Raw genomic sequence first — 24,994 nt, 5'->3', positions numbered from 1 at the left:
ACCCGGGTCTTCATGCATGCTAGGCAAGCACTTTAACCACTAGGCCAAACTCCCGGCCCCCCACTTAAGTTTTTAAATAGGTTCCTCAATGGTTTCCTTACTTTGAGTCTTATGTTCTTCCACTTGTGGACAGGATGATCTTTCTATACTAAAAACCTAAACATGTCTTTCAAAGACCCTCCTGTCTCCTCTGTGTAAGAGTCAAAGTCCTTAATTGAGCATGTAAGGAAGGCTCTGTGTGATCTGTCCTGCATCATCACAACTTACTTGTGCTACTATTATCCTGTCTGAGAGTCCAGTAAGGCTGAACAATCATTCCTTTTCCACACTTCCTATCTCATGTCTGATCCTTTTACTTAAGGTACTCTTCCTCCACTCTCTACCCAGGAGGTTAGTCACCTTTCATGACCCAACTAGGTAAAATCTAAACAGTCTACTGTAAGACCCAGGTCTTCAGTGACCTCGAGTATCATCTTTTATAACGATCTACTTTCTATCAGGGTTACCTCCAGTCTATTGATCTTTAACATTAAGATTATGAACAATTCACTGGATAATCCCAAATCACTGTCATAATCAGAGCACAACGAACAGCTATTGAATCAATAAATCAGTGGGATTGCTGGGCCAAAGAATATGAACACTTTTATGGCTCTCACTAACAATACTAAATCCCAAAGGTACTGAGCCAATGTACACAGTTATGTGGCCACAATAACCTAGCTCGTGTCCTAAATTCTAAAGTACTTATGTTAAGCCTTCAAAGCTGCTTAGTATATATTTGCAGCCATCAATCACTACCATGCTGGTAGTGTTCTCACAAGAAGTGAACATTTGAGAGGTATACCTGAAACAAACACTGGATGTCCTCCAGTATGACTTTTGATGGGCTCATTTCTGAAAGACTGTGTGGAAAGGGAATTCTACACTATCCATTTTAGATAGCCCTTAAAGTGAACACAGGCAAATTCACCTTGGACAGTTTCAAGACCTTGGAATGTTCCCCTTCCATTTCTCCACTGTAGTCTTTAGGATGAGTAATCAGCTGCCAGTCGTAGGTGTAGGTTTCTCCTATAGAAGGGCAGTTACAAAAATCATGAAAACATACACCTACACACAAAGAAGCTGCCAATAACAAATCTTTGCTAGTCTGCCAATAACAAATCTCTTCTAAGTCTTGACAAGCCTTAGTTTTTAAGATTGTACCCCAAGGTCTGTAAGAAAACCATTCCACAAGCCGACAGGAAGGGTGGATTCTGCTGACTCAGTCACTAGCTGAGCTTCTTCCACTCTCTCATCTGTGCTCATCCCTACCCAATACCCACCCTCCAGCCAATCCTCTCTAATAAAATACCAGGATGCTCATGGTATGGCATCTCACTGAAAATACATGCCATACCAACCACTATAGATGAACTCATTGGGAACAAAGGCCATTTTCTTACAAAACTTCTTCTGCAACAAGAACAGCAATGACTTCTAAATAACATGGTTCAAAAATAGCTGTTTTACAGCAAGCTAACAATGCTCCTCTCACTGAGGTCATCACACCCTGGTGAGTTAAAAGAGCTACTTCATTCCTGCTGAGCCAAATAACACACTGCAGAAGATGGTAGGGCATGGCCCATTTAAAACAGGCCCCACTGAAATTAATTAAGATCAAATGAAGCATTAAATGGTCCTCGTTTGCAGCTCAGACTGTATCACTGGGTAGCACAAGGGTAGAATCCTGCTATCTAAATGGAATCTCTCTTCAGTAAAAGTTGCCACAAATTTTTTAAAGCATTTCTGGAGAGGGAAGAGTACAATTCAGTAGGGAGGTTTGTTTTATGCTACTGGGGGGGGGGGGGAAGGGTGGTGAGGAGGAAACCAGAAGCTTCAATTGCTTAGTAGAGCACAATCATGTTTTTATTTCATGAGTTCAAATGGTAAAGTTAGCAAGCAGAACCTAATTCCGAGACATCCTTCACCTGAAGATCAGATTTTATTTTATAAGCCTAGAATTCAAGATCTTCCTTCCTCCACTAAACTAGTAATCTGAAAGCTGCTGACAACAAATAATCAAGTCAGGTCAGGAGAGGCAAGCATCTGATTAAGGCAAATAAACTGGGCAGAAGAAAGCTGAAAGAAATGTGTTTAGAACTAATGTATTTTGGAACAGAGATCTACAAGACGACAGAAATACAGTGAAATATATATGCAAATACAGGTTTGACATGGCTCTGTGGCATTGTGCTTGCCTAGCATGTTTATGGCCAGCCAGAGGAAAATAAAACTACCCAGTGAGCACAGTATATCTCTCACACACACAAAAAAAGCAGAAATAATCACTGTGTAAGGATGGTCTTTCTTCACCATCATCTTTAAGAGCAATCAAATCCACTCGTTATAACTTAGACTCCAGGAAGAAAAGATAGGTGGAGGTATCAGGTTCTGTGGCTAAAATCCTAAGTTCTTGGGAGGTACAGATTGTGAGGATTGTAGTTCAATGACAAAATTTAAGTTAGGTGCTGGTGGCTCACGCCTGTAATCCTAGCTACTCAGGAGGATGAGATCTGAGGATCCTGGTTCAAAGCCAGCCCAGGCAGGAAAGTCCATAAGACTCTTATCTCCAATTAACCTCCAGAAAACTGGAAGTAGTGTTGTGGCTCAAAGTGGTAGAGCACTAGCCTTAAGCAAGAGTTCAGGGACAGTGACCAGGCTCTGAGTACAAGCCCCATGACTGACACCACTCCCCCCCTCCCCCCCCCCCCCCCGCCCAAAAAAATCCCATCTAATTTTCTTCCTTTTTAACTGTGTATAATACAATCTAATATATACAATTTATATTAATGAGCATTAGCTGTATGCTAGGCACTAAACTAAGCCATTTATTTCTACTCATTTTACCCTTAAAATAACCTTATAGAGTAGGAATTATTACTTGCCTTTTATTAAAAAATAGAAACTCAGAAAAGTCTCTTGCTTAAAATTACTGAGTAAAGACTGGCTGAGCTTTCAATCCAGGGTTGACATAAAGTCCTATGTCATAGGGAAAGGGCTCAAAGGCAAGGAAGGCACTTGCTTAGCAAAGCCTTGGGTTCCATCATCAGCACTGGTCCCTCCAAAAAAAAAAAAAAAAAGCCTATGATTTCAAACTCTATATTTTATATTATCTCTTTTTTTTTTTTTTTGCCAGTCCTGGGCTTGAGCTCAGGGCCTGAGCACTGTCCTTGGACTTTTCTCAAGGCTAGAGCTTTACCACTTGAGCCTCAGCACCATTTCTGGCTTTTTTCTATGTATATGGTACTGAGGAATCGAACCCGGGTCTTCATGCATGCTAGGCAAGCACTCTACCACTAGGCCAAATTCCCAGCCCTTATATTATCTTTTAAATTACAGGAATATTTGTATATCTACATGTTATATTCAATCTTCATAGAACTGCCATAAAAGCATAAACCACTTGATATATATGGATGTCTCCATAAACGACAACACTAAGTGTAAAGGGATTTTTACCTTCCTGTGGTTCCTGGAGAACATAGGCATTTAATTGAACTTCATTCTTAGGCAGGGTCATCTGTACACTTTTTCCAGCCGATACCACCAGTTCCTTTATAACTAAAGAAAAAAAAAAAGCAAATAACCAGAAATAAATTGATCCAGTTGTGCCATTTCTCCCCGTCCTTTGCAATCCCAATTCATTTTCCAAATGATATTCAGAATAGCCATCATTTGCTATTTTTCTACTGTCTAAATCCCCTGACATCTGATTCTTCATCTTTTCTTTTTTCAATTTTAAAGAAATTCTCAAGGTCATTGATGAGCTGCTTCTTCACAAATCTAACAACTCTGTTTCAATTGCCTTCTGTCACTTTGGTGGCATCTACTGCTAACTGCCTCTACCTTAAAGCTCTTGGTTATCATGACACCAGATTTTACTTTTCCTCAGACTTTTCCTCCATTGCATTTTAACTAAGCCCTGTCCCTAAATTATATATACATATTATAAATATACATTTATATTTATATTTATATATACTTTCCAAAGAGATCAAGTTCTGTTTCAAGGAAAACCTTCATGCAGAAGGCTGAAATTTTAATAAGACACATAGGAAGGGCAAATGCCAGTCACAAGGCTCACCTTACTCTATCCGAGTTAATTGCTACAACTCTTGACTTATTGTTCAAATTTAGAATATTCCAATAATCTTAATCTTTCTGAGCTCTCCCTACTCCACTGAACTGTCTTCCTATAATATATACCACCATTAGTCTTTTTAAAATAACCATCACGTTATTCTCCCACTTAAGACTCCCACTTTTTTTTTTTTTTTGCCAGTTCTGGGGCTTGAACTCAAGGTGTGGGCACTGTCCTTGGGCTTTCTCAAGGCTAGTGCCCTACCACTTGAGCCACAGCACCACTTCCAGCTTTTTCTATGTATATGGGACTGAGGAATAGAACCCAGGGCTTTGTGCACTCTACCACTAGGCCATGCTCCCGGCCCCAAGCCTCCCACTTTTTTTTTTTTTTTTGCCAGTCCTGGGCTTGAACTCAGGGCCTGAGCACTGTCCTTGGACCTTCTCAAGGCTAGTGCTCTACCACTTGAGCCTCAGCACACTTCCGACTTTTTTCTATGTATGTAGTACCAAGGAATTGAACCCAGGTCTTCGTGCATGCTAGGCAAACACTTTAACCACTAGGCCAAATTCCCAGCCCCAAAGCCTCCCACTTTTGCACCATGTTTAAGGCCAAATTCTTACACCATCACTTGCTCTCATCTTCTCACATTCTCCATCCAGTTCTGCTTCTTGTTATATTAACTTTCACAGAGACCAGGGCTTCTGCTAAAGTGATTTAGTTGGGATACTTGCCTTTCTGTATTCTAAATACAGCATTTTGTTTCCACATTCACTGCTCCAATAAATTATACCAGACCATTTTAACACAAATTAATCCACTTTTTGGGCAACCAGAATTTTTAGAACAGTCAAGTCAGCAAATAGCTATATAGTGTCCTTATGTTCTTCATCAGATTTATCTTTTATATCAGGATTTCTCTCTTGGCATTATTGACATTTTCAACTTGATAATTCTTTGTGGGCACTATTGATATTTTGGAACAAGAGACTATCCTGAACTTGGCAAGATAGCCACAGTATTTCTGGCCTCTACCCACTGGATAGATGTCAGTTGAAACAAATAAAACATTTGCACACCACTGAGAACCACTGATTACATAAACCTTATTTTTCTGAAAATAATTGTGCATTTGGTACATGAGCTCAGTATTAGAACTTAAAGCAAACAATAGACTGGCCAACTCATATTTCAAGATGGAGGTGAAGAGGGCTCCTAGATAAATAAGAAATTTGAGATTTATCTGTCTCTGCTTGGGAACATTGCAACTTGGAGAAAAATGAAACCATCCTTTATGAAAGCTGCAGCCACTGGATTTCCCAAGAGATAGAATAAGAGACTGTTCAAGTACATTTCAGAAAAAGAAAACCATTATATTCAGAGAAAGTACAATGGACTAAAAAATGGCTAGTCAACATAGTACAACCCAGGCTCTTCACAATTACACAAAAATTTGCAGGTATTCTGTGCAAATACAAAAATTACTTTGGTGACTGAGGATTGAAACTCCAAAATTTCATCTCAGGTTGTCAACAAAGGAGATCCTGCATAATTTAAAAAATTTGAGGGGCTGAGAGTTTGGCCTAGTGGTACAGTGCTTGCCTAGCTTGCACAAAGACCCAGGTTCAATTCCTCAGTACCACATATATAGAAAAGCCAGAAATGGTGCTGTGGCTCCAGTGTTAGAGCATCAGCCTTGAGGAAAGCCCAAGGACAGTGCTCAGGCCCTGAGTTCAAGCCCCAGAACTGCGCCCCCTCCCCCCCAAAAAATTGAGCCAGGCGCCAGTGGCTCACAACTATAATCCTAGTTATTCAGGGGGCTGATATCTGATGATCGAGATTCAAAACCAGCCCAGGCATTAAAGTCTGTGAGACTACTATCTCCAATTAACAACCAGAAAACTGGAAGTGGTGCTGTGGTTCAAGTGGTAGAATGCTAGCCTTGAGTGAAAAGCTCAGGGGCAGCACCTAGGGCCAGAGTTCAAGCCCCACAACCTATTTAAAAAAAAAGTTTTTGATGGATTCATGTCACCTTCCTGACCTTTTCAGGGTTACTCATTAGCCAATAGTGAACCATTTCCTCCCAATACCAAAGAGCTGTGCCCATGACGCCCAGACTTCTTAGAATAATACACTAGGTATAAATCTTCTTATGATGGGTCACTTAAAAAAAAGGATGGGGCTGGGAGTTTAGCCTAGTGGTAGAATGCTTGCCTTGCATGCACAGACCTGGGTTCAATTCCTCGGTACCATATACATAGAAAAAAGCTGGAAGTGGTGCTGTGGCTCTAGTTTTAGAGTTCCAGCCTTGAGAAAGCCCAAGGACAGTGCTCAGGCCCTGAGTTCAAGCCCCAGGATTGGCAAAAAAAAAAAAGAAAAAGAAAAAGAAAAAGAAAAAGAGCAAAAAAGAAGGATGCAGCCAGGTGCAGTGGCTCATACCTATAATCTTAGCTACTTAGGAGGCTGAGATCTGAGGATCGCAGTTCAAAGCCAGCTCAGGCTCTACAGACTGAGACTTATCTCCAATTAATCACTGGAAAATGGAAGTGGTGCTGTGGCTCCAGGGGTAGGGTGGTAGCTTTGAGCTGAAGAGCTCAGGGACAACACCCATGCCCAGCTTTCAATCTCATAACTCACAAAAAAGAAAAAGAAAAAAGAAAGCTCCTCAGGCAAGCACAGTGATAGATTCCTGTAATCCAAGGTATTCAAAAGCAGAGGCAGGATCACAAGTTGAAGGCCAGCACAGCAGTCAGTGAGACTCAAAAACAAAACACAAAACAAAATAGCGGTGAGACTCAAAAACAAAACACAAAACAAAATAGCGGGGGTTGTAGAGTAGGAGGCATGTTGAAGTTCCTGGTTCAATCCCTAGCAACACTTTAAAAATCATAGAGACAAACACCTGCCCTACAACCAGTTTTTCCAAAGGCAAACAGGTATTCTTATCCAATTCTTTCTTCCCAGCAACTTCTGCTTGATTCCTGTCATCACTTAGTTAAATCTTGTGCCTTAAGTCACCATAGAATTTGGCTCTGGGAAAATGAGCCTCATAAAATTCTTTTTTTCCCCCCGTGGGTTATGAGGCTTGAATCTTGGGCCTGGGTGTTGTCCCTGAGCTCTTTAGCTCAAGGCTACCACCCTACCCCTGAGCCACAGCCCCACTTTCATTTTCTAGTGATTAATTGGAGACAAGAGCCTCACGGTCTTTAGTGCCCCAGCTGACTTTGAACCATGATCATCAGATCTCAGTCTCCTGAGTAGCTAGGATTACAGACATGAGCCACCACACCTGGCAAGCCTCCTTAAATTCTATAGGACAGAAACCCGCTAAGGATGAGATCTAGCATCTCTACTGTCACGGTCACAGGGGATTTTTTTTTTTCTCTACCATTTAGCATTCAAGTCAAGACTCTCTTGGCTCTTTCCTCTAAGAGGGAACACTTTGATCAAATGTTGTACTTGTTGGCCCTGTTTCCAAGGGTGTAAGCAAAAGGTCTCACCTGGGCTTGGTGCTGTGGTGCTCTGCAAAGGGGCCTGGGCCGTGGGGGTGGCATAACTGTAGGAAGGAGCCACTAGAATAGGGACAGCAATTTGGCTCTTCCTATGACTTGTTACTTGCTGAGTGCTGGGTGTAGGCCCCGATTCCTCTGATGTTTCATGATGAACTAAAATAGGAATCTCTGCTGTGAGGTTTGTGGTTAAGATACTGGAAACTGTAACTTCCCTGTTGATCTTAAAAAAAAAAAAAAAGCAAGTAATTACTTTAAAGGAAAGAAAATCTTTCAAGTTACAATTTCTCAGGTTATGTTTCATGAGTAAATGATTAAATCACATTAAACGATTTTATGAAGTACAAAAATAGCAAAAATAGTAAAGAAATTAATCTCACCACCAAAGAAAAAGTTGGTTAAGATCAATTCTGTGAAGATCAATGTTCAAAGTCAGCCCGGGCAAAAAAGTCTGAGTCTCTTATCTCTAACCACCAAAAAAGCTGGAAGTGGAGTATAGCTCAAGTGGTAGAATGACAGCTTTGAGCACAAAAGCTTAGGGACAGTGCCTAGGCCCTGAGTTCAAGCCCTAGGACTGGTGCAAAATAAATACATAAACAATAACACTCAACAAAATTTTAAAAAATTCCAAACCATTCTCCAAGTTGTTGTAACATTATGACATAGTGCCAGTGCCAGTGCCAGTGCCACACCCTTGCCAATTTTTAATTTAGTCATTCTAAGAGAGATAGTGGCATTTCAATGTGATTTTCTACTTGTGTTTTCCTAATGATCACTGATGCTGAATATTCCATGTATTTACCACTTGAGCCAAGCACCTGGGCCTTTGCTTTTTGTTTGTTTGTTTGTTTGCCAGACCTGAGTTTGAACTCAGGGCTTTGACATTGTCCTTGAGCTTTTTTTTACTCAAGGCTAGTACTCTACTATTCCAGCCAGAGCATCACTTCCAGCTTTCTCTGTGTATATGGTACCAAGGAATTGAACCCAGGGCTTAGTGTATGCTAGACAAGTACTCTACCACTAGGCCCCTTTTAGCTTGTTTTCAAGATAGATCTCATACTGACTCTGCCTCTTTGATCTCTGCCTCTCTCTGTTTTTGTTCAAAGTCTCCCAAACTCTCCAGGTGAAGGTATATTGTAGAGGTCTGGCCATGGATTTTAGAGCATACTCCAGTTACGGATTCACCCTCATCTGTGGTTTTCTTGCTCTTAAGGTTCTCCTAACAAATTTCTAGATACTTTATATATTGTGAACTCTACTCTTAACTACCATTAAGGCTGGACTTTCCACTGCCACTTTCTTCTACTGTGGAGGTTGGTGGATGCCCTCAGGCAAATTTTTAAAAATAAAAACGAACAATTTTTTTTTATCACTTCCAGTTGCCATTTTTCTAAATTAAACTTTTCTCTAGCATGTCTACCTTTGGATCTTTTCCAATTCCTTTCAATACTTTAAAAACAGATTTTATCATTATCTGTGGAAGTTCGGGAGCCCAGTAGAAACTCCTTCTGTGAGATGGATTATTAAATATTAAGGATATAATATCTGTAAGGCTAAAATGGATCTAAGGTTTGGGGAAAAGAGTCTGAGATAACACCCATGTTTTTACTTTCAGTGAGGGGCTGATTATAGCAGCAGCAAAAATAAAGACAGACTACAGAAGAACAACAGTAAGGCAAAAGCAAGAACATTATGCTATAAACATACCTCGGAGAAATTCTTGGATTTAAGTTCCTAGCAACAGTAGCTGGAACCATGTGACAAGGGCATACTACAATAAAAGTGCACTTAAACAAAAACAAGTTCAAATATAGAATACTTGGGAATACAAAGAAGTGAGTAGGAGAAATGACCCATAAAATGGACTAGGAAGTTACAGTGAGAAAGAGGGAAAAGTATGCTATGACAAGAAACAAGAGAAAACTGCAACCAGTTTAAAACAAAGCCAGAGTCCAATCCAATCAGGACTGAGAGGAATATAATACAGTAGGCAACTGTGAATTTACTTATGATTCAAGTAAGAATAGCTTTAGTAGAACCCAAATTTCACAGAACTGAGGATTAAATGTGAATAAAGGGAAGAAAGCAAATGTGCACTACCCTTGAAACTCAGAGGACGAAAGTAGAATAGCATAGCAGCTAATAATGCAGGTAGACAAAACCCAAGACAAACCTGCAAGTACTGAGTTTGGATAACAAGCATCATGTTATTGGACTGACAATACAATGACAAGGTTAGCATACTGTGGAAACATGTAGGAACATCCAGGCCCAGTCTGGGGAAGTATCAGAGAAGGCTTCATAGAAGTAAAGCCTGCAGTGGATCTTGAAGAATAAGTAGTGTGTTTACAGGTGAGTACTAAAATATTTTTTTTGGCCAGTCCTAGAGCTTGAACTCTGAGCTGGAGCACTGTCCTTGAGCTTTCTTAAGGCTTAAGCTCTACGATTTGAGCCACATCATCATTTCTGGCTTTTTCTATGTATGTGGTGCTCAGGAATTGAACTCGGATCTTCACGCATGCTAGGCAGGCACTCTACCACTAGGCCAAACTCCTAACACAAGTACTAAAATGCTTAAAAAGGGAATGGGGAAAAGCTGGGTGAAGTGGCTCATGCCTGTAATCCTAACTACTCAGGAAGCTGAGATCTGAGGATCACGGTTCAAAGCCAACCCTGGCACTAAAGTCCATGGCAGAGACTCTTATCTCCAGTTAACCACTAGAAAACCAGGAGTGGCGCTGTGGCTCAAGGGTAGGGTGGTAGGTAGCCTTGAGCTAAAGAGCTCAGGAACAATGCCCAGGCCCAGGGATAGGGTGGTAGACTTGAGCTGAAGAGCTCAGGGACAGCACCCAGGCCCAGAGTTCAAGCCCCATAACAGACTAAAAAAAAGGGGGAGGAATGGGGAGAGACAAATAAAAGTGTGGTAGACTTCTGCTTCCAGTTATGCTGAAATAAACAATAGGAAGTAGATTTATTCTCCTATCTGAAACAATTCAAAAAACCAGACAAAATGTATGAAATTATGTTAAGATACAGAATCTCAGAAGATGAAAAGCAGTTATTCCTAAGAGAAAAACAAATGAGGTGAAGTCTGTAGTTGTCCAATGCCCAGTGAAAGTTTCAAGGCCATGGCATAGGAAGGAGTACTCTAGGCAAAAACTGAAAGTCTGTTGAGCTGAAGAGCTCTAGCTGGGAGTTTTGCAGGGGAGACAAGGCTCTGAAGGTCTGCAGAAGAAAACACAGCTATTCAACCAAGTACTGAACATCTCCTGTATAAGAACAGGACTACTGAAGACCAAAGAAAGAGCTACCTCCAAGGATTATAAGGCAAAACTGGGAATAGCAACCACTCCAAAATGTCAGAATAAAAAATTTATAATTCACTGTGGTGGCTCACGCCTGTAATCCTAGTTACTCAGTTAGATAAGATCTGAGGATCAAGGTTCAAAGCCATCTCTCATACTGAAGAACAAGAAACTCTTATCTCCAATTAACCACTAGAAAACAGGTAGTGGGGCCATGATTCTAGGGGTAGGGTGGCAGCCTTGAACTGAAGAGCTCAGGGACAACGCCCAGGCGCAGGGGTAGGGAAGTAGCCTTGGCAGCTCATGGCACTTCAATTTGAGTACTAATAAAGGTCTTGCCTCAGTGGAAAAACTAATCCTCAAATAATAATCCTCAAATAAATACAGCTCTGCATTCATACAGCAAAACTTAAAAGCAAAACTCAAAAGGATCTGTTTATTTTTAAACAGTTTGGCCACATACCAAAACAAAACTCAAGAGCACCTATGACAACACAAAAATATCTAGTATTCTAATCTAGTATATCTAATAATTTCTGGTATCTTATCAAAAATAATCTGACAAGGTCAGAAGACTGAGATCTGAGGGTTGGAAAGTCTGTGAGACTCTTATTTCCAATTAACCACCACCGAACAGTTAGAAGTGGAGGTATGACTCAAATGGTGGAACACTAGCATTAATCACAAAAACAAACAAAAAACCCCCTCAAAGACAGCACCCAGAACCATCACCAAAAAAATGAAAAGAGACAGACAAACAGACAGACCCGACATATAATAAGCAGGAAAATAAATCCACAAGAAAAAAAAGTCTCAATCAATTAAAATTAACTCCAGGCTATGAAGAAGCTCAGTAGCAGAGTACTTGCCTAGTATGCATGAGGCTCTGGGCTAAATGCACAGTATCATGCTAACAAAGAAAACCAGATCAGCAATAAAACAGATACCATAATGACTAGACAAGAATATTAGACTGATTATTATAATTATATTCTATATATTTCCCTCCATGTTAGCTCAGTGCCTGGCACATATAAGGCCATACATTTAATCTCTAGCACCATAAAAGGAGGAGATATAGGGCTGGAGTTTGGCCTAGTGGTAGATTGCTTGCCTAGCACGCACAAAAACCTGGGTTGGATTCCTCGGTACCACATACATAGAAATAGCTGGTAATCGTGCTGTGGCTCAAGTGGTAGAGCTCTAGCCTTAGAGGAAGCTCAAGGACAGCACTCAGGCCCTGATTTCAAGCCCCAGGACTGGCAAAAAAAAAAAAAGAGATAAGAAAAGTTAAGTGTATGGTAATTCCTTCTAAACTACATTTGCTTTCTGTGGATTCAATTTTTCAACACTATCATAGTCTGAAAATATTAAATGGAAAATTCCAGAAATAAATGGCTAGGTTTTAAATTGAAGCGTGATGAAATTCCATGTCATCCCACTTCATCCTATCTGGGACATAATGGTCCCTTGATGCAGTGTATCCTCCTTACTGTCACTTAGGAGGCATACCTGATATCAAACATCTGTCAGGAAAACACTGCTTATGCTCAAGCAGCCCTTGTTTTACTTAGCACAAAAACGGTCTTACATTATTGTTAGCTACTGTTGTTAGTCTCTGTGACAGTTGCATCTAGGAAGTCTCTGAAAGGTCCAAGGGTGACAGCTTGGTCCCCTGGTAGAAACTTTAAGAGGTACGGTAGAGGTAGGGTCTGGTAGAGGAAGTTAGGGCACTAGAGGTGTGCCCTTAAAGGAAATATTGGAACTTCAGCCTCTCCTTTTCCTGACTTAGCTTCCTGACTACCATGAGGTAAACATTCTCCTGTGCCACATGCTCCGACCATTATGTACTGTGCTTCCACAGGCCCAAGAAAACCAAGCCCACTGACGGTGTCCTGAAACCTTCAAAACTGTGGTGTAACGTAAGCCTTCCTTCATACAAGGTGATGGTATCAGGTACTTTGTTAGTGACAGAAACATGCCTTTAAAAAGTCTCTTACTATGTTTAATTTATAAATTGTTATCACAGAGTTCAGTAGCACTTGCATTTTTATGTACCCACCAGGAATTTTGGAACATATTCCTCACTGATAAAGAGACTAATACTGTGGTAACCATGGTAGGGATATAGAAGACATTAAAAAGACCAAACAAACTTCTGAAGATAAAGCCTACAATGTCTGATATTTATTTTTATATATACTTACATATATTCTATATGATATATATGGTAGATTTAGAAGGTATAGAAGAAAATATATTTATCTATAATATGTATTTATATATCTAATAATATATATATATATATATAATAGATTTAGGCAGTATAGAAGAAAAGAGTAGGCCAGGAGCATGGCCCAGTGGTAGAATGCCTATCTAGCATGCATGAAGCTCTGGGTTCAATTCTTTGGTACTACATACAAACAAAAAGCTCAAATGGTAAGAGTGCTAGCCTTGAGAAACCCCAAGGACAGTGGTCAGGCCCTGAGTTCAAGCCTCAGGACTGGCCAAAAAAAATTAATAAAACAAAAAAGAACCATGGGCTGGGAGTTTGGCCTAGTGGTAGAGTGCTTGCCTAGCATGCAGGAAGACCCCAGTTCGATTCCTCGGTACCACATATATAGAAAAAAGCCAGAAGTGGTGCTGAGGTTCAAGTGGTAGAGCTCTAGCCTTGAGAAAGTCCGAGGACAGTGCTCAGGTCCTGAGTTCAAGCCTCAGGACTGGCAATAAAATAAAATAAAATAAAAAAAGAACCAGACTTGCTAAGTGCTGGTGGCTCATGCTTGTAATCCTAGCTATTCAGGAAACTGAGATTCTGAAGATCATAGCTTGAGGTTAGCTCAGACAGAAAAATCCATGAGATTGTGTCTAAAATAACCAGTAAAAAGAAAGACTGGAAGTATAGCTTACAAGCCCAGCAAGTGTAAGGCCCTGACTTGAAACTCTAGTACCATCAAGAAAAGAACCAGAACTCATAAAAAATTATATGAAATGGGATATTATCGTAGAAAAAAAAAGGAACAAGAAAAGGTGTTGTGGTTCAGAAATACTTTTGAAAAAAGGAAGATTATAATTGCAGGGATTTCTGTCAGATTCATATGCAACAAGAAACAGGCTACACCGCTGTTTTATTTTTATCATTTTTTTCTTTATATTTTGTTGGTTGTGGGGCTTGAACTCTGGGCCTGGGCACTGTCCCTGAGTTCTTCAGCTCAAGGTTAGTGTTCTACCACTTGAGCCACAGTGCCACTTCCACTTTTCTGATGGTTAATTGGAGTTTCATGGACTTAGAATGCCTGGGCTGGCTTTGAACTGCAATCCTCAGATCGCAGCCTCCTGAGTAACCAGGATAACAGGGGTGAGCTGTGATACCAGGGTATACAATTGTTTTTGTGATGCAAACTGTAGCTTTGTAAGATTAGAATTAGGGGGCAGTGCTTAATATCTTTTGTTGTTTTCTTTTTGAGATACAGTACTTTACCTAGGCTGGTTTCAAACTTATGATCCTCTTGCCTTTGCCTCTCAAGTAGCTGGGATTACAGGCATGTGTCATCACATTCAGTGTTGTTTTTAATACATTCACAGACAATACTAGGAGTCACTTTTGGGGTGTATTACAAATAATCAAAGCCAGAGGTCTGGAAGAGGGACAAAAAGAATTGGTAAAGGGTTTTGTCCATCAGATAACTGAGAGTGAGAATCTGAGAAAAACAAGGCCCTGTAGAGTTAACAGGTTTTTCAAGAAGTAATAACCAAAAACAAAAACAAAAAAACATTCTTTTTTTTTTGCCAGTCCTGGGGTTTGCACTCAGGGACTGAGCACTGTCTTGGGCTTTTTTTCTCCTCAAGGATAGAGACATTGAGCCAGCACCACTTCCAGCTTTTTTCTGTGTATGTGGTACTGAAGAATTGAACCCAGGTCTTTGTGCATGCTAGGAAGCACTCTACCACCAGGCCAAGCTTCCGGCCCCCCAAAGCCAATTCTTAGCAACAGGAGACAAATTCAAATGATTTAGAGGAAGTTTTGAAACAGAACCAAAAGTAAGAAAGGAAGAAAAAAAACTGGAAACAAAATAAAAACAAACAAAATCATGAAAGGAACTGCTTACAATACTTCCTTGTTATGTAAGGTGTTCTCCGGCTCTGCCTACAACCTACACCTTCAGATAAACAGATAAGCTCAGGCTTACTAGGAGGCAGCAAAAAGGTGTGCATGGGGCTACCTCTGTGGACGTTCCTTTCTGGGCTCAAAGGAAGTGGGATTGACAGTAATTAATTGGTAGGGGCCAGCCTGCTTGTACTGTGAACCCAATTAACAAGCATCCATGCCCCTTCTGCCAACAATTCAGAGGCTGGTGGCACAGAAATGGTGCAATACTTAAACCAAGCAGTTTTAAGAGCAGAAAAGGGAATAAATGACACTCCTGTCCACTTTTGGAAATGTTAGAAGTCCATAAGACCCGCTCTTGGCCTGGATACAGTATGTGTATGAACACAAAATAATGAAAAATGTATCATGACAACCCACTGCTTTTGCAACTCTGCTGGCATTTCAGGCATGACAAGAGCAATTTAAGATACAATTTCTCCCAACTTTGGATGCAGAGTTATTTAACCTCCTCACTGCAATCAGAATAAACTAGAAACTAGAGATGCTAGCTTGTCATCTCTAATTAGAAGATCTGCATTGCATACATTTCCTTTCTTTCTCTAGAGCATTAAGCACAAGTTTGAATTCTATTTCTCTGCCAAAAAGAAATGCCTACAAGTTAACAATCTGGAATGTACAAGCAATCTTAACACCTTCCAGAGCTACCCAGGGCTTCCATATAAGAAGCCCCTAAGCATGATGTACAGGGTCTAATATAACTTGTATGGATCTGAAGACTTCATTTTGTCCTTTTTTTTTTTAAGTTGGGTTACAGTCCTCACCATGTGATATCAAACCATGTAAGCCTTTGGGTAACATTACCTATAGCAAAAGCCCACTCCTCATGTTCACAGTTCAAATTCAATATTCCTCTACCCAGGTCCACCCAGTCTCCATGGCAGACCACAACAAAGCTCTTGAAATCTTAATCACTGGCAATTTATTGCCACTGCCCACCACTGGTAAACAAGAAGGAACAGAACTCTCTCCAGCCAACACCACCTCGGGGGCTTCTTCCAACATACATGTGAATTCTGTAAGGCCTGGAAATTGGAACTTTCAGTGTTTTCCAGGAGACTATCAGGTCTAAGTCTACTGTATTTCCAATTATTGCTCTCTTTCGAATTTCTTTCTTTCCTCCCTTCCTTCTTTCTTTCCTTCCTTCCTTCCTTCCTTCCTTCCTTCCTTCCTTCCTTCCTTCCTCTTTCTCTCTTTCTTTCATTTGTTCTTTCTTTCTCTCTTTCCTTCTTTCTTTCTTGTCAGTCATGGGCTTGAATTCCCCATTTCCAAAATAAGTATAGTAAGGGCTAATGTAGTAACGGAGAGTGGTGAGGGAAAGCGGTTGTAACTTTAGCCTGAAAATGGAAGTTTTGTCAAGAGAATGAGTAGATAGACAGAATAATAAGTAGAGTTGCTGAAAGCTACCGAGGAGTGTCACTGAAATGGGCACCACTACTCTAAGTGCACAGTCTCCATTATCAAGACTATTTGGCAATTCTTCCATATCCTCACTTAGTTTGTAATCTTTCACAATGGCTATTTTGGACCCTTACTACTCTCCTCAAACTTGATTTTCCTTGATATTGCCAACCTATACCCACCCCTCCTACTTCTGCTTCCAGTTTCTATAAATAACCTAGCACACTGAAGACAAACAGTAATGAGATTAAAATTATCATGATTTTCTTTTTCCCAACCTGTAAGCCTACCTTAGCTGCTCCCATCCAATCCTTCCTTTACATTCCAATGAATAAGGTATCTTGTACTCCAAGCCTTTCAAAAGGCAATGGTTCTCCGGGGTGGTCCCTAGGACTTTCCAGGAACTTGGAAAAAGCAAATTCTCAGGTTCTACTCTAAATGTACTAAATCAGAAACTCTGGAGTTGGGGTTCAGTAGTCTGTTTTTAACCAGGCCTCCAAGTGAGCTTGATGCATGCTAAAGTTTGAGAATCATAGCTCTAAAGGACTTTTTTTTAATGCATCCCCTTTTTTGCATCTTTAGCTTCTTTTGATTGTATAGTGTGTCTTTAGCCTGAAGATGAATATTGAGCCATATACATTGTTTTTCCTTTTTCTAATCAATTCACTACACCAGCAACATATCTGATTACAACTATTCCCCTTACCTGTGGCTTTTCTCTCTCTCCTTTTTTTTTTTTTCCTGTACCTGGGGCTTGAACTCTGGGCTTGGGCATTGTACCTAAGCTTCTTTTGCTCAAGGCTAGGACTCTACCACATGAGCCACAGCATCACTTCCAACTATTTCTGAGAAGTTTATTGGAGACAGCAGTCTCACAGACTTTCCTGGCTGGGTTGGCTTTGAACTGTGGTCCTCAGATCTCAGCCTCTTGACTAGCTAGGATTACAGGTGTGAATTACCTCTGGTACCTGGCTGTATGTTCTCTTTCTATGGTTCAAGTAACTTAGGGCCACTGTGACTCAAAATACTACATGGAAATTTCCAGGAATAAATAATTCATAAGTTTCTTTCTTTTAGGTCCTAGAACAGAACCTAAACTTGGTACCTGCCACTTTTGCTCACTGACTAGCACTCTACCAACTGAGCCACATCTTTAACTCCAACACTTCATATACTTTAAGTCACATGCACTTTATGAGTAGTTAGAATAAATCTCACACTGTCCGACCTTCATCCTGCCCAAACAAGAATCATTACTTTGCTATCTATGCTGGGTATACTATCTGCCTAAGAATCCATATCCTACTTAATAATGATCCAAAGCATAAAATAGATGTGCTGTCAAAAGCCATAAAGGACATTTTAAGAGCTGGGAGTTTGGCCTAGTGGTAGAGTACTTGCCTAGAATGCACAAAGACCCAGGTTTGATTCCTCAGTACCACATACATAAAAAAATGCCGGAAGTGGTGCAGAGGCTCAAGTGGTTCTCTACTAAAGCCTCTTTAATAAGGCCCACACCAATCAGGAAGAGATATGATCTTAGAATGATCACAGCCAGGTGTTGATGGCTCATGCCTGAAATTCTGGTACATGGTGGTGTACTCCCATTATCCTGTCATCAGGAAACCCAGCATAAGTGGCGCATACCCAGTTCTCTTTCTGTATTTACACAAAAAGATTAATCGTGGGGCTGGGAATGTGGCTTAGTAACTTGTGGCTTAGTAACTAAATACTTGCCTAGCATGCATGAAGCTCTAGGTTTGATTCCTCAGTACCACATATGCAGAAAAAGCTGAAGTGATGCTGTGGCTCAAGTGATAGAGATCTCTATCCTTGAGCATAGAGAGGCTCAGAAACAGAGCCGAGGCCCTGGGTTCAAGGGCCAGGACCAGAAAAAAGGATTAATCCTAATGTTGCCACACTCTTGGGTACCTAGAAACTCTACTATTGATATTCCATTTTGTCTGAAATAGTTCTTCCTTCTTTTCTTAGGAGGGCCAAACTTTTCAACAGGTTTTTTGTTTTGTTTTGTTTTGTTTTGTCGGTCATAGGGCTTGGACTCTGTGACTGAGCGTTACCTCTGAGCTCTTCAGCTCAAGGCTACCGCCCTACCCCTTGAGCCATGGCCCCACTTTGCTTTTCTAGTGGTTAGTTGGAGATAAGAGTCTCATGTTCTTTAGTGCCTGGGCTGGCTTTGAACCTTAATCCTCAGATCTCAGTCTCCTAATAGCTAAGGATTACAGATGTGAGCCATAGCACCTGGCTCTTCAGTCATGTTAGATGTTATCACATTAATTATTCTGTCCTTATCCTCTCAGAACTCACATAATTTCTTATTAGAAATGTAAAATCTGATTTATTTGGAAGTGTATAAGCTTTATTGTGGCAGTAGTCATGTGTGTGTATGTGTGTGTGTGTGTGCCACACTAAAAGGATTTTTTCCTTAATAATAAAGCTGGATTCCAATTCTATTTGTGTTATTCATTAGCTATATGATCCTAGGCAAATTGTTTAACTGCTTTGAGCTTCAAATTCCTCACTAGTAAAACAGGGCTAATAGTACCTACTTGGAGATGTTGCTATGGAAATTAAAGAAAATGACATAGTACAATGATTAGCACACACAAGGCTTGGCATGTAATAGCCTCCTCACTCTGGCTTCAACTTGACAGAGACAACTAGGACAAAACAAATACAAAAATAAGTCAATAATCAAGGAAGACTGAGCACAGAGTGAGTCATTCCTTTTAATCAGTTGCCCAGAAAGATCAACAATGAAGAAGCATAATAAACAGAATAAACTCTATTTGGTGGTTTGTCCTTTGGCATGTGCAGCTTAGTGAGAAGTCACCCCAGAAACCTCTTGGCTAATGACCACATCCGGCTTCCCAGCCCAGCAGGTCATATTTTAGTGTGCAGAACCAGGCACAGTTAATTTGGTTTAGAATAGAAACTACCTCATAAGGAACGTGTTTACAGGCAGGAGATGGAGGAGGAGGACAACTTGACTGCAACCACATAAATCAACTGTTTTGCAATCTGGCAGAAAACACTATAGAACCTTTGGTGGAGATTAACACCCACACAACTGCACTTTACCTATAGCCAAAAAACCAGCTTACATTAGCTAATGAGCAACTTTCTGCTTTTACCAAAACAATGACCAGACTTGCATGAAGTGAACATTTCTAAAGTCAAATTGCCATTACACTTCTGGGCAGCATCAAGAAAGATGATGTTAAGCAATAAATACATTCAGTCTGTGAGCACTGTCCATAAGCATCAGCTTGGTTGCTCATGCATAGAACTAAAAAGAATAGCTTTAAGTTTCACTATTCTTTATTTGTAACATGCTTACCTCTGGAGAGATGCTTGTACTCAGAGCACTTTGTTGGGAGTCATTCCCTTGAGAAAGTTGTGTCATGGTGGGTGGAACTACTTCCCTGGTACTCTCTCTCTTCCGATGCTTCCTGATTAAGCTCTGCAGGTCATGGAAAGATGCAGCAGATCTGAGAGGAACTCTGGGTGGGCTCTGCCTGCTCATAGATGCCCTACTCCAACTGAGCCCCAGAAGATAAGGCATATCATCTTCAGGAATAAAGCCCAACTCATCCTCAGTTTGGATTTTCTTAAAAAACACCAGCATGGAATTGGAAGAGTCTGTCCTAAAAGGCTGGCAGCTCTGGGGCATGCTGCAGTCTGCCTGAAAGCATAGCCCCTCTAGCCACCAAAGGGCATGGCAGGCAGAGTCCTGGCAGCAGGCATCCCAGCATGACTGGAAAGAGGGGGATCCTTTAAGAAGCTGGAGGTGATTTCCTCCCTCAGTTCTTAGGCCAACTCCAAATTGTGTCTTTCCCTGCTGGCACTTACTCTCAGTGGCATCTGAAAACAAAGAATAAAACATTGTAAGATGAAACTAAACAGGGACTACTGCTCCATGAAGAGCCATAAACATCAACATTTGAAGCTATTTTGAAGGCAGATTTTTAAGAGGGTGAGAAAACTGTCTAGTGAGTGGAAGAGAGGCAGCAAAAGATAGTGTTCTTGGGCTTAGAATATTTTAGATTGTAGGAGAATTGTTCTACATTCATCAATGGCTTCCCTTCTCAATGAGTTGTGCAACATAAACCCTTTTCACAGAATTCCAGTTTTATGGAATATAAAAACAATGAATAAATAAATACATACATACTATTCTGGTGGAAATGTATGGGACACTAAGTAAGAGGTACAAAACTTGACCTTCCGAAGTACACATTAGGGTGACAATGAGGTTAGCTGAACAAATTGGATTTGTTTCCCACTGAACTGGCAGCAACACAAATTGAGTGTTCCCAACCTCATGCAGGTAATAAACACAACCATTTTCTAATCAATCATTTGCCCAAATCAGGTACTTTTGCATATCATGGCACCAGCCAGAGGAGAGGTAAAGATGACTAAAAATTTTAATCACAAGAGGATTCTCCCACAGAGAACTTCTGAATGACGAGTCATGTTGCAATAAAAACAAATAAATTAAGTATAATAGCGACATACTGTGATAAACCTAGAAAACATGGCCCAAAATTGCAGCTCACGTTGCTTATGAATAAACTTAGGACTGTTGAACTATTTCAGGAATGGTAAGAATAGCACTGATTTTCCTGGTACATTAGCTTACTTCTGTTTCCTTAGAAGAAGTAATATTACCAAAAAAAAAAAGTTCTAATGAAAATTGTTTCAATTTCTGTGTGAACACATGCACATCCTGGAGCTTGAACTCCGAGCCTGGACTATGTCCCTGGGCTTTTTTGCTCTATCACTTGAACCACAGCTTCACTTCCAATATTTTCAAATAGAGATAAGGATCTCACAGGCTTTCTTGCTTGGACTGACTTCAAGCATTGCCCTCCAATCAGCCTCCTGAGTAGCTAGGATTACAAGTGTGAGCCACTGGAGCCCAGCTAAGAATATATTTCTTTTTGGGCTATGTCACCACTTCCCTTCCTCACTCCCTCCCTGCTTTTCCTTCCTATCCCCATCCACAAGTTGTATAGCTCATTTTCAACATAGTGTCTAGTGAGTACCACTTCTACATTTGTTCACTCTTTGTCCCCTTACCCTCCTCCAAACAGACAAATAAACAAACAAGAGAAAAAGAAAAGAAAACAAAAACAGCAACAAAGAAAAATTCAAGCTCATTTTTATTTATTTATTTATTTATTATTTTTTTTGCCAGTCCTGGGCTTAAGCTCAGGGCCTGAGCACTGTCCTTGGATTTTTCTCAAGGCTAGAGCTCTACCACTTGGGCCTCAGCACCACTTCTGGCATTTTTCTAAGTATGTGGTACCAAGGAATCGAACCCGAGCCTTCGTGCATGCTAGGCAAGCACTCTACCACTAGGCCAAACTCCCGGCCCCTCAAGCTCATTTTTAAGGTCCGAGTTACACAGGTGTTTGTAATCACCAAGGTAAGAGTTATATATGAATTGGACCAGACTAAGGCAGCAGAGACATTCTAGGCATAAAATTCAAAGTTTTCACTCTGAGTCACAAGAGTTCGAGGTGGGCTTCCACAACCTTGATGGGGAGGTCACTTTAAATTTCATGCTAGAGCTGAATACCAGAGGTTTACATTTGCTATCTTAACTGCTCAGGGAACTGAGATCTGAGGACTAAGGTTTAAAAAGCCAACCCAGGCAGATAAATTTGTAAGACTTTATCTCCAACTAAACAGCAAGAAAGTGATGCTAGACATGTGGCTCAAAAGACAAAATATCATCCATGCATAAAAAGCTAATCAAAGCCGGGGCTGTGGCTCCCGCCTATAATCCTAGCTATGCAGGAGGCTGAGATCTGAGAATCAAGGTTCAAAGCCAGCCTGGGAACAAAAGGACCTGAGACTTTTACCTCTAATTAACCTCTAGAAAACAGGGATGTGGGGCTTAGCTCACAGGTAGGATGGTGGCCTTGAGCTGAAGAGCTCAGGGACAGTGCCCAAGCCCAGGGGTAGGGTAGAAGCCTTGAGGTGAAGAGCTCAGGGACAGCATCCAGGCCAAGTTAAGCCCCATTATTCACACACACACACACACACACACACACACACACACACACACACACACACACAGAAAGCTAATCAAGAGCATGAGACCCTGAGTTCAAGACCTAGGACCAGCCTGAAAAATAAAAAAATAAAATAAAATTTTAAATGTCATTCTCACTCTAGTACTAGTCCTGCAATTATAGTATAGTAAATATATTTGAATTATAGACAGAAAACATGCAATAGAACCAACTTTTGGAGAGATGGATAATTATATCTGCATATACACATAACTAAAAATGGGGTCTAACTAAAGGAGCCATCTGATATTCAGCCAAGCCATCTAGACTCCCACAAAATACTTTCTAAATATCCAACAGACTAAATGTAGACACTAATCAACTTGGAAAAAAAAAAGGAAGACAATGGCAGGCTTCTAGACTACTGAGTCAACTTGGAAAAAAAAAGGAAGACAATGGCAGGCTTCTAGACTACTGAGTCAAAAGCGCTATTCTGGAAGCCAGGCTGCCATTGTTCTCTAAAAGAAATGAGATCCCTTTGGCCTAGTGGTAAAGTGCTTGCCTAGCATGCACAGAGACCTGGGTTCAATTCCTTGGTACCACATACATAGAAAAAAGCCAGAAGTGGTGCTGAGGCTCAAGTGGTAGAGTGCTAGCCTTGAGAAAATCCAAGGACAGTGCTCAGACCCTGAGTTTTAATGCAGGACTGGTGGGAAAAAGAAAGAAAGAAAGAAAGAAAGAAAGAAAGAAAGAAAGAAAGAAAGAAAGAAAGAAAGAAAGAAAGAAAGAAAGGAAGAGAAGGATGCAGCCAGGTACAGTGGCTTAAGCCTATAATCCTGGCTACTTAAGAGGCTGAGATCTGAGGATCGAAGTTCAAAGCCAGCCCAGGCTCTAAAGACCTGAGACTCTTATCTCCAATTAACCACTAGAAAACTGGAAGTGGTTCTGTGGCTCCAGGAATAGGGTGATAGCTTTGAGCTGAAGAGCTCAGGGACAACACCCAGGCCCAGCTTTCAATCTCATGACTCACAAAAAAGAAAAAGAAAAAAGAAAGCTGCTCAAGCAAGCACAGTGATAGATTCCTGTAATCCAAGGTATTCAAAAGCAGAGGCAGGATCACAAGTTGAAGGACAGCACAGCAAATATCATGATGGAACAAGGGTAGAAGCTTTATAGAGAAGTAGCAATATAAATGAAAAGAAGGTTAGGTGTCTATGACTCATATCCTAGCTGAGTCCTGGAGGATTGTGGTTCAAAGCCAACAGAAAAGTCTATTAGACTTCATTTCTAATTAACTAAAAGCATGCCAGACTGGATGTGTGGCTTGTGGGTACAGTACCAGCCATGATCAAGATAACAAGAGCATGAAGCTCTGAGTGTAAACTTGGTGACAAAACAAACAAATGCAAGTGATATGGAAAAGTCTTCAGACATAACTCTTATCTGCCAACTGAATAATCACATTATTAAGAATTCATAAAAGTAAAGACAGTGGAATAATCTTTAGATACTATCCCACTACCATTATTTTTAAATCACTGTAAATTCACATAGGCAGGCAACTGGATACATGTATTAGATAAGAAAAATTATTCAAGAAGCCCTCACGAACACTTATTCATCACCAGAGCATTCACTCTAGAAAGTAGCTCCAGGGGCCAAGAGTTTGGCCTAGTGGTAGAGTGCTTGCCTAGCATGCACAAAGATCCAGACTTGATTTTTTGGTACCACATACATAGAAGAAGCCAGAAATAGTGCTGTGACTCAAGTGATGGAGCTCTAGCCTTAAGAAAGCCCAAGGAAAGTGCTCAGGCCCTGAGTTCAAGCCCCAGGACTGGCAAGAAAAAGAAAAAAAGAAGAAGAAAGTAGCTTCATAAATACAATGACTTTGGGGCTGGGAGTTTGGCCTAGTGGTAGAGTGCTTGCCTAGCATGCACGGAGACCTGGGTTCGATTCCTTGGTACCCTATACTTAGAAAAAGCCAGAAGTGGTGCTGAGGCTCAAGTGGTAGAGTTCTAGCCTTGAGAAAGGCCAAAGACAGTCCTCAGGCCCTGAGCTTAAGCCCAGGACTGGCAAAAAAAAAAAATACAATGACTTTGAAGCAGTTTTCAGAAGGACCCCTGTCCTTTCAAAGTCATCAGAGAATTGATAGCAGTCAGAAACCCTAAGAATGTCATGACTGGGAGATCTTCTGTTCGGAAAGCAGTCTAGACTCAATATGGGATTGTGCATGGTAAAGAGAAGTCTTAAATGCATGAAATGTGGGGAAATTCTACTGTACTGGGTCATCTAAAAATTCATTCTGGTGAGAAACTAAATGAGTAAAACATACTTTTTTTTTTTAAGCCTTCAGAAGAGTTCAACTTTTATTTTCTATGTAGTACGACCAAATGTCTCTCTCTTGACTCATTTTTCTTTTGTCTTATTTCAGGCCTTCCTTCCAT

The 24,994-nt window shown here is 40.7% G+C and overlaps 1 protein-coding gene across 1 annotated transcript in view; it reads right to left on the bottom strand.

The window, feature by feature from the left end:
* Positions 1-24,994, bottom strand: part of Kiaa0319l (KIAA0319 like) — a 90,972-nt gene that overhangs the window by 33,442 nt on the left and 32,536 nt on the right. The window contains exons 3-6 of the mRNA XM_090335247.1: positions 19,865-20,388; positions 7,624-7,855; positions 3,502-3,603; positions 974-1,071 (exon numbers count right to left, since the gene is read on the bottom strand). Coding sequence (XP_090191373.1) covers positions 974-1,071; positions 3,502-3,603; positions 7,624-7,855; positions 19,865-20,388 — 956 coding nt within the window. The remainder of the gene's footprint in view (positions 1-973; positions 1,072-3,501; positions 3,604-7,623; positions 7,856-19,864; positions 20,389-24,994) is intronic.

This window comes from Megascapheus bottae, chromosome 6 (assembly GCF_031878675.1).
Source record: "Megascapheus bottae isolate mThoBot1 chromosome 6, mThoBot2.hap1, whole genome shotgun sequence".
Taxonomy (NCBI): domain Eukaryota; kingdom Metazoa; phylum Chordata; class Mammalia; order Rodentia; family Geomyidae; genus Megascapheus; species Megascapheus bottae.
Note: the sequence above shows the minus strand (reverse complement) of the source record. Positions and strands in the feature narration are given on the sequence as shown.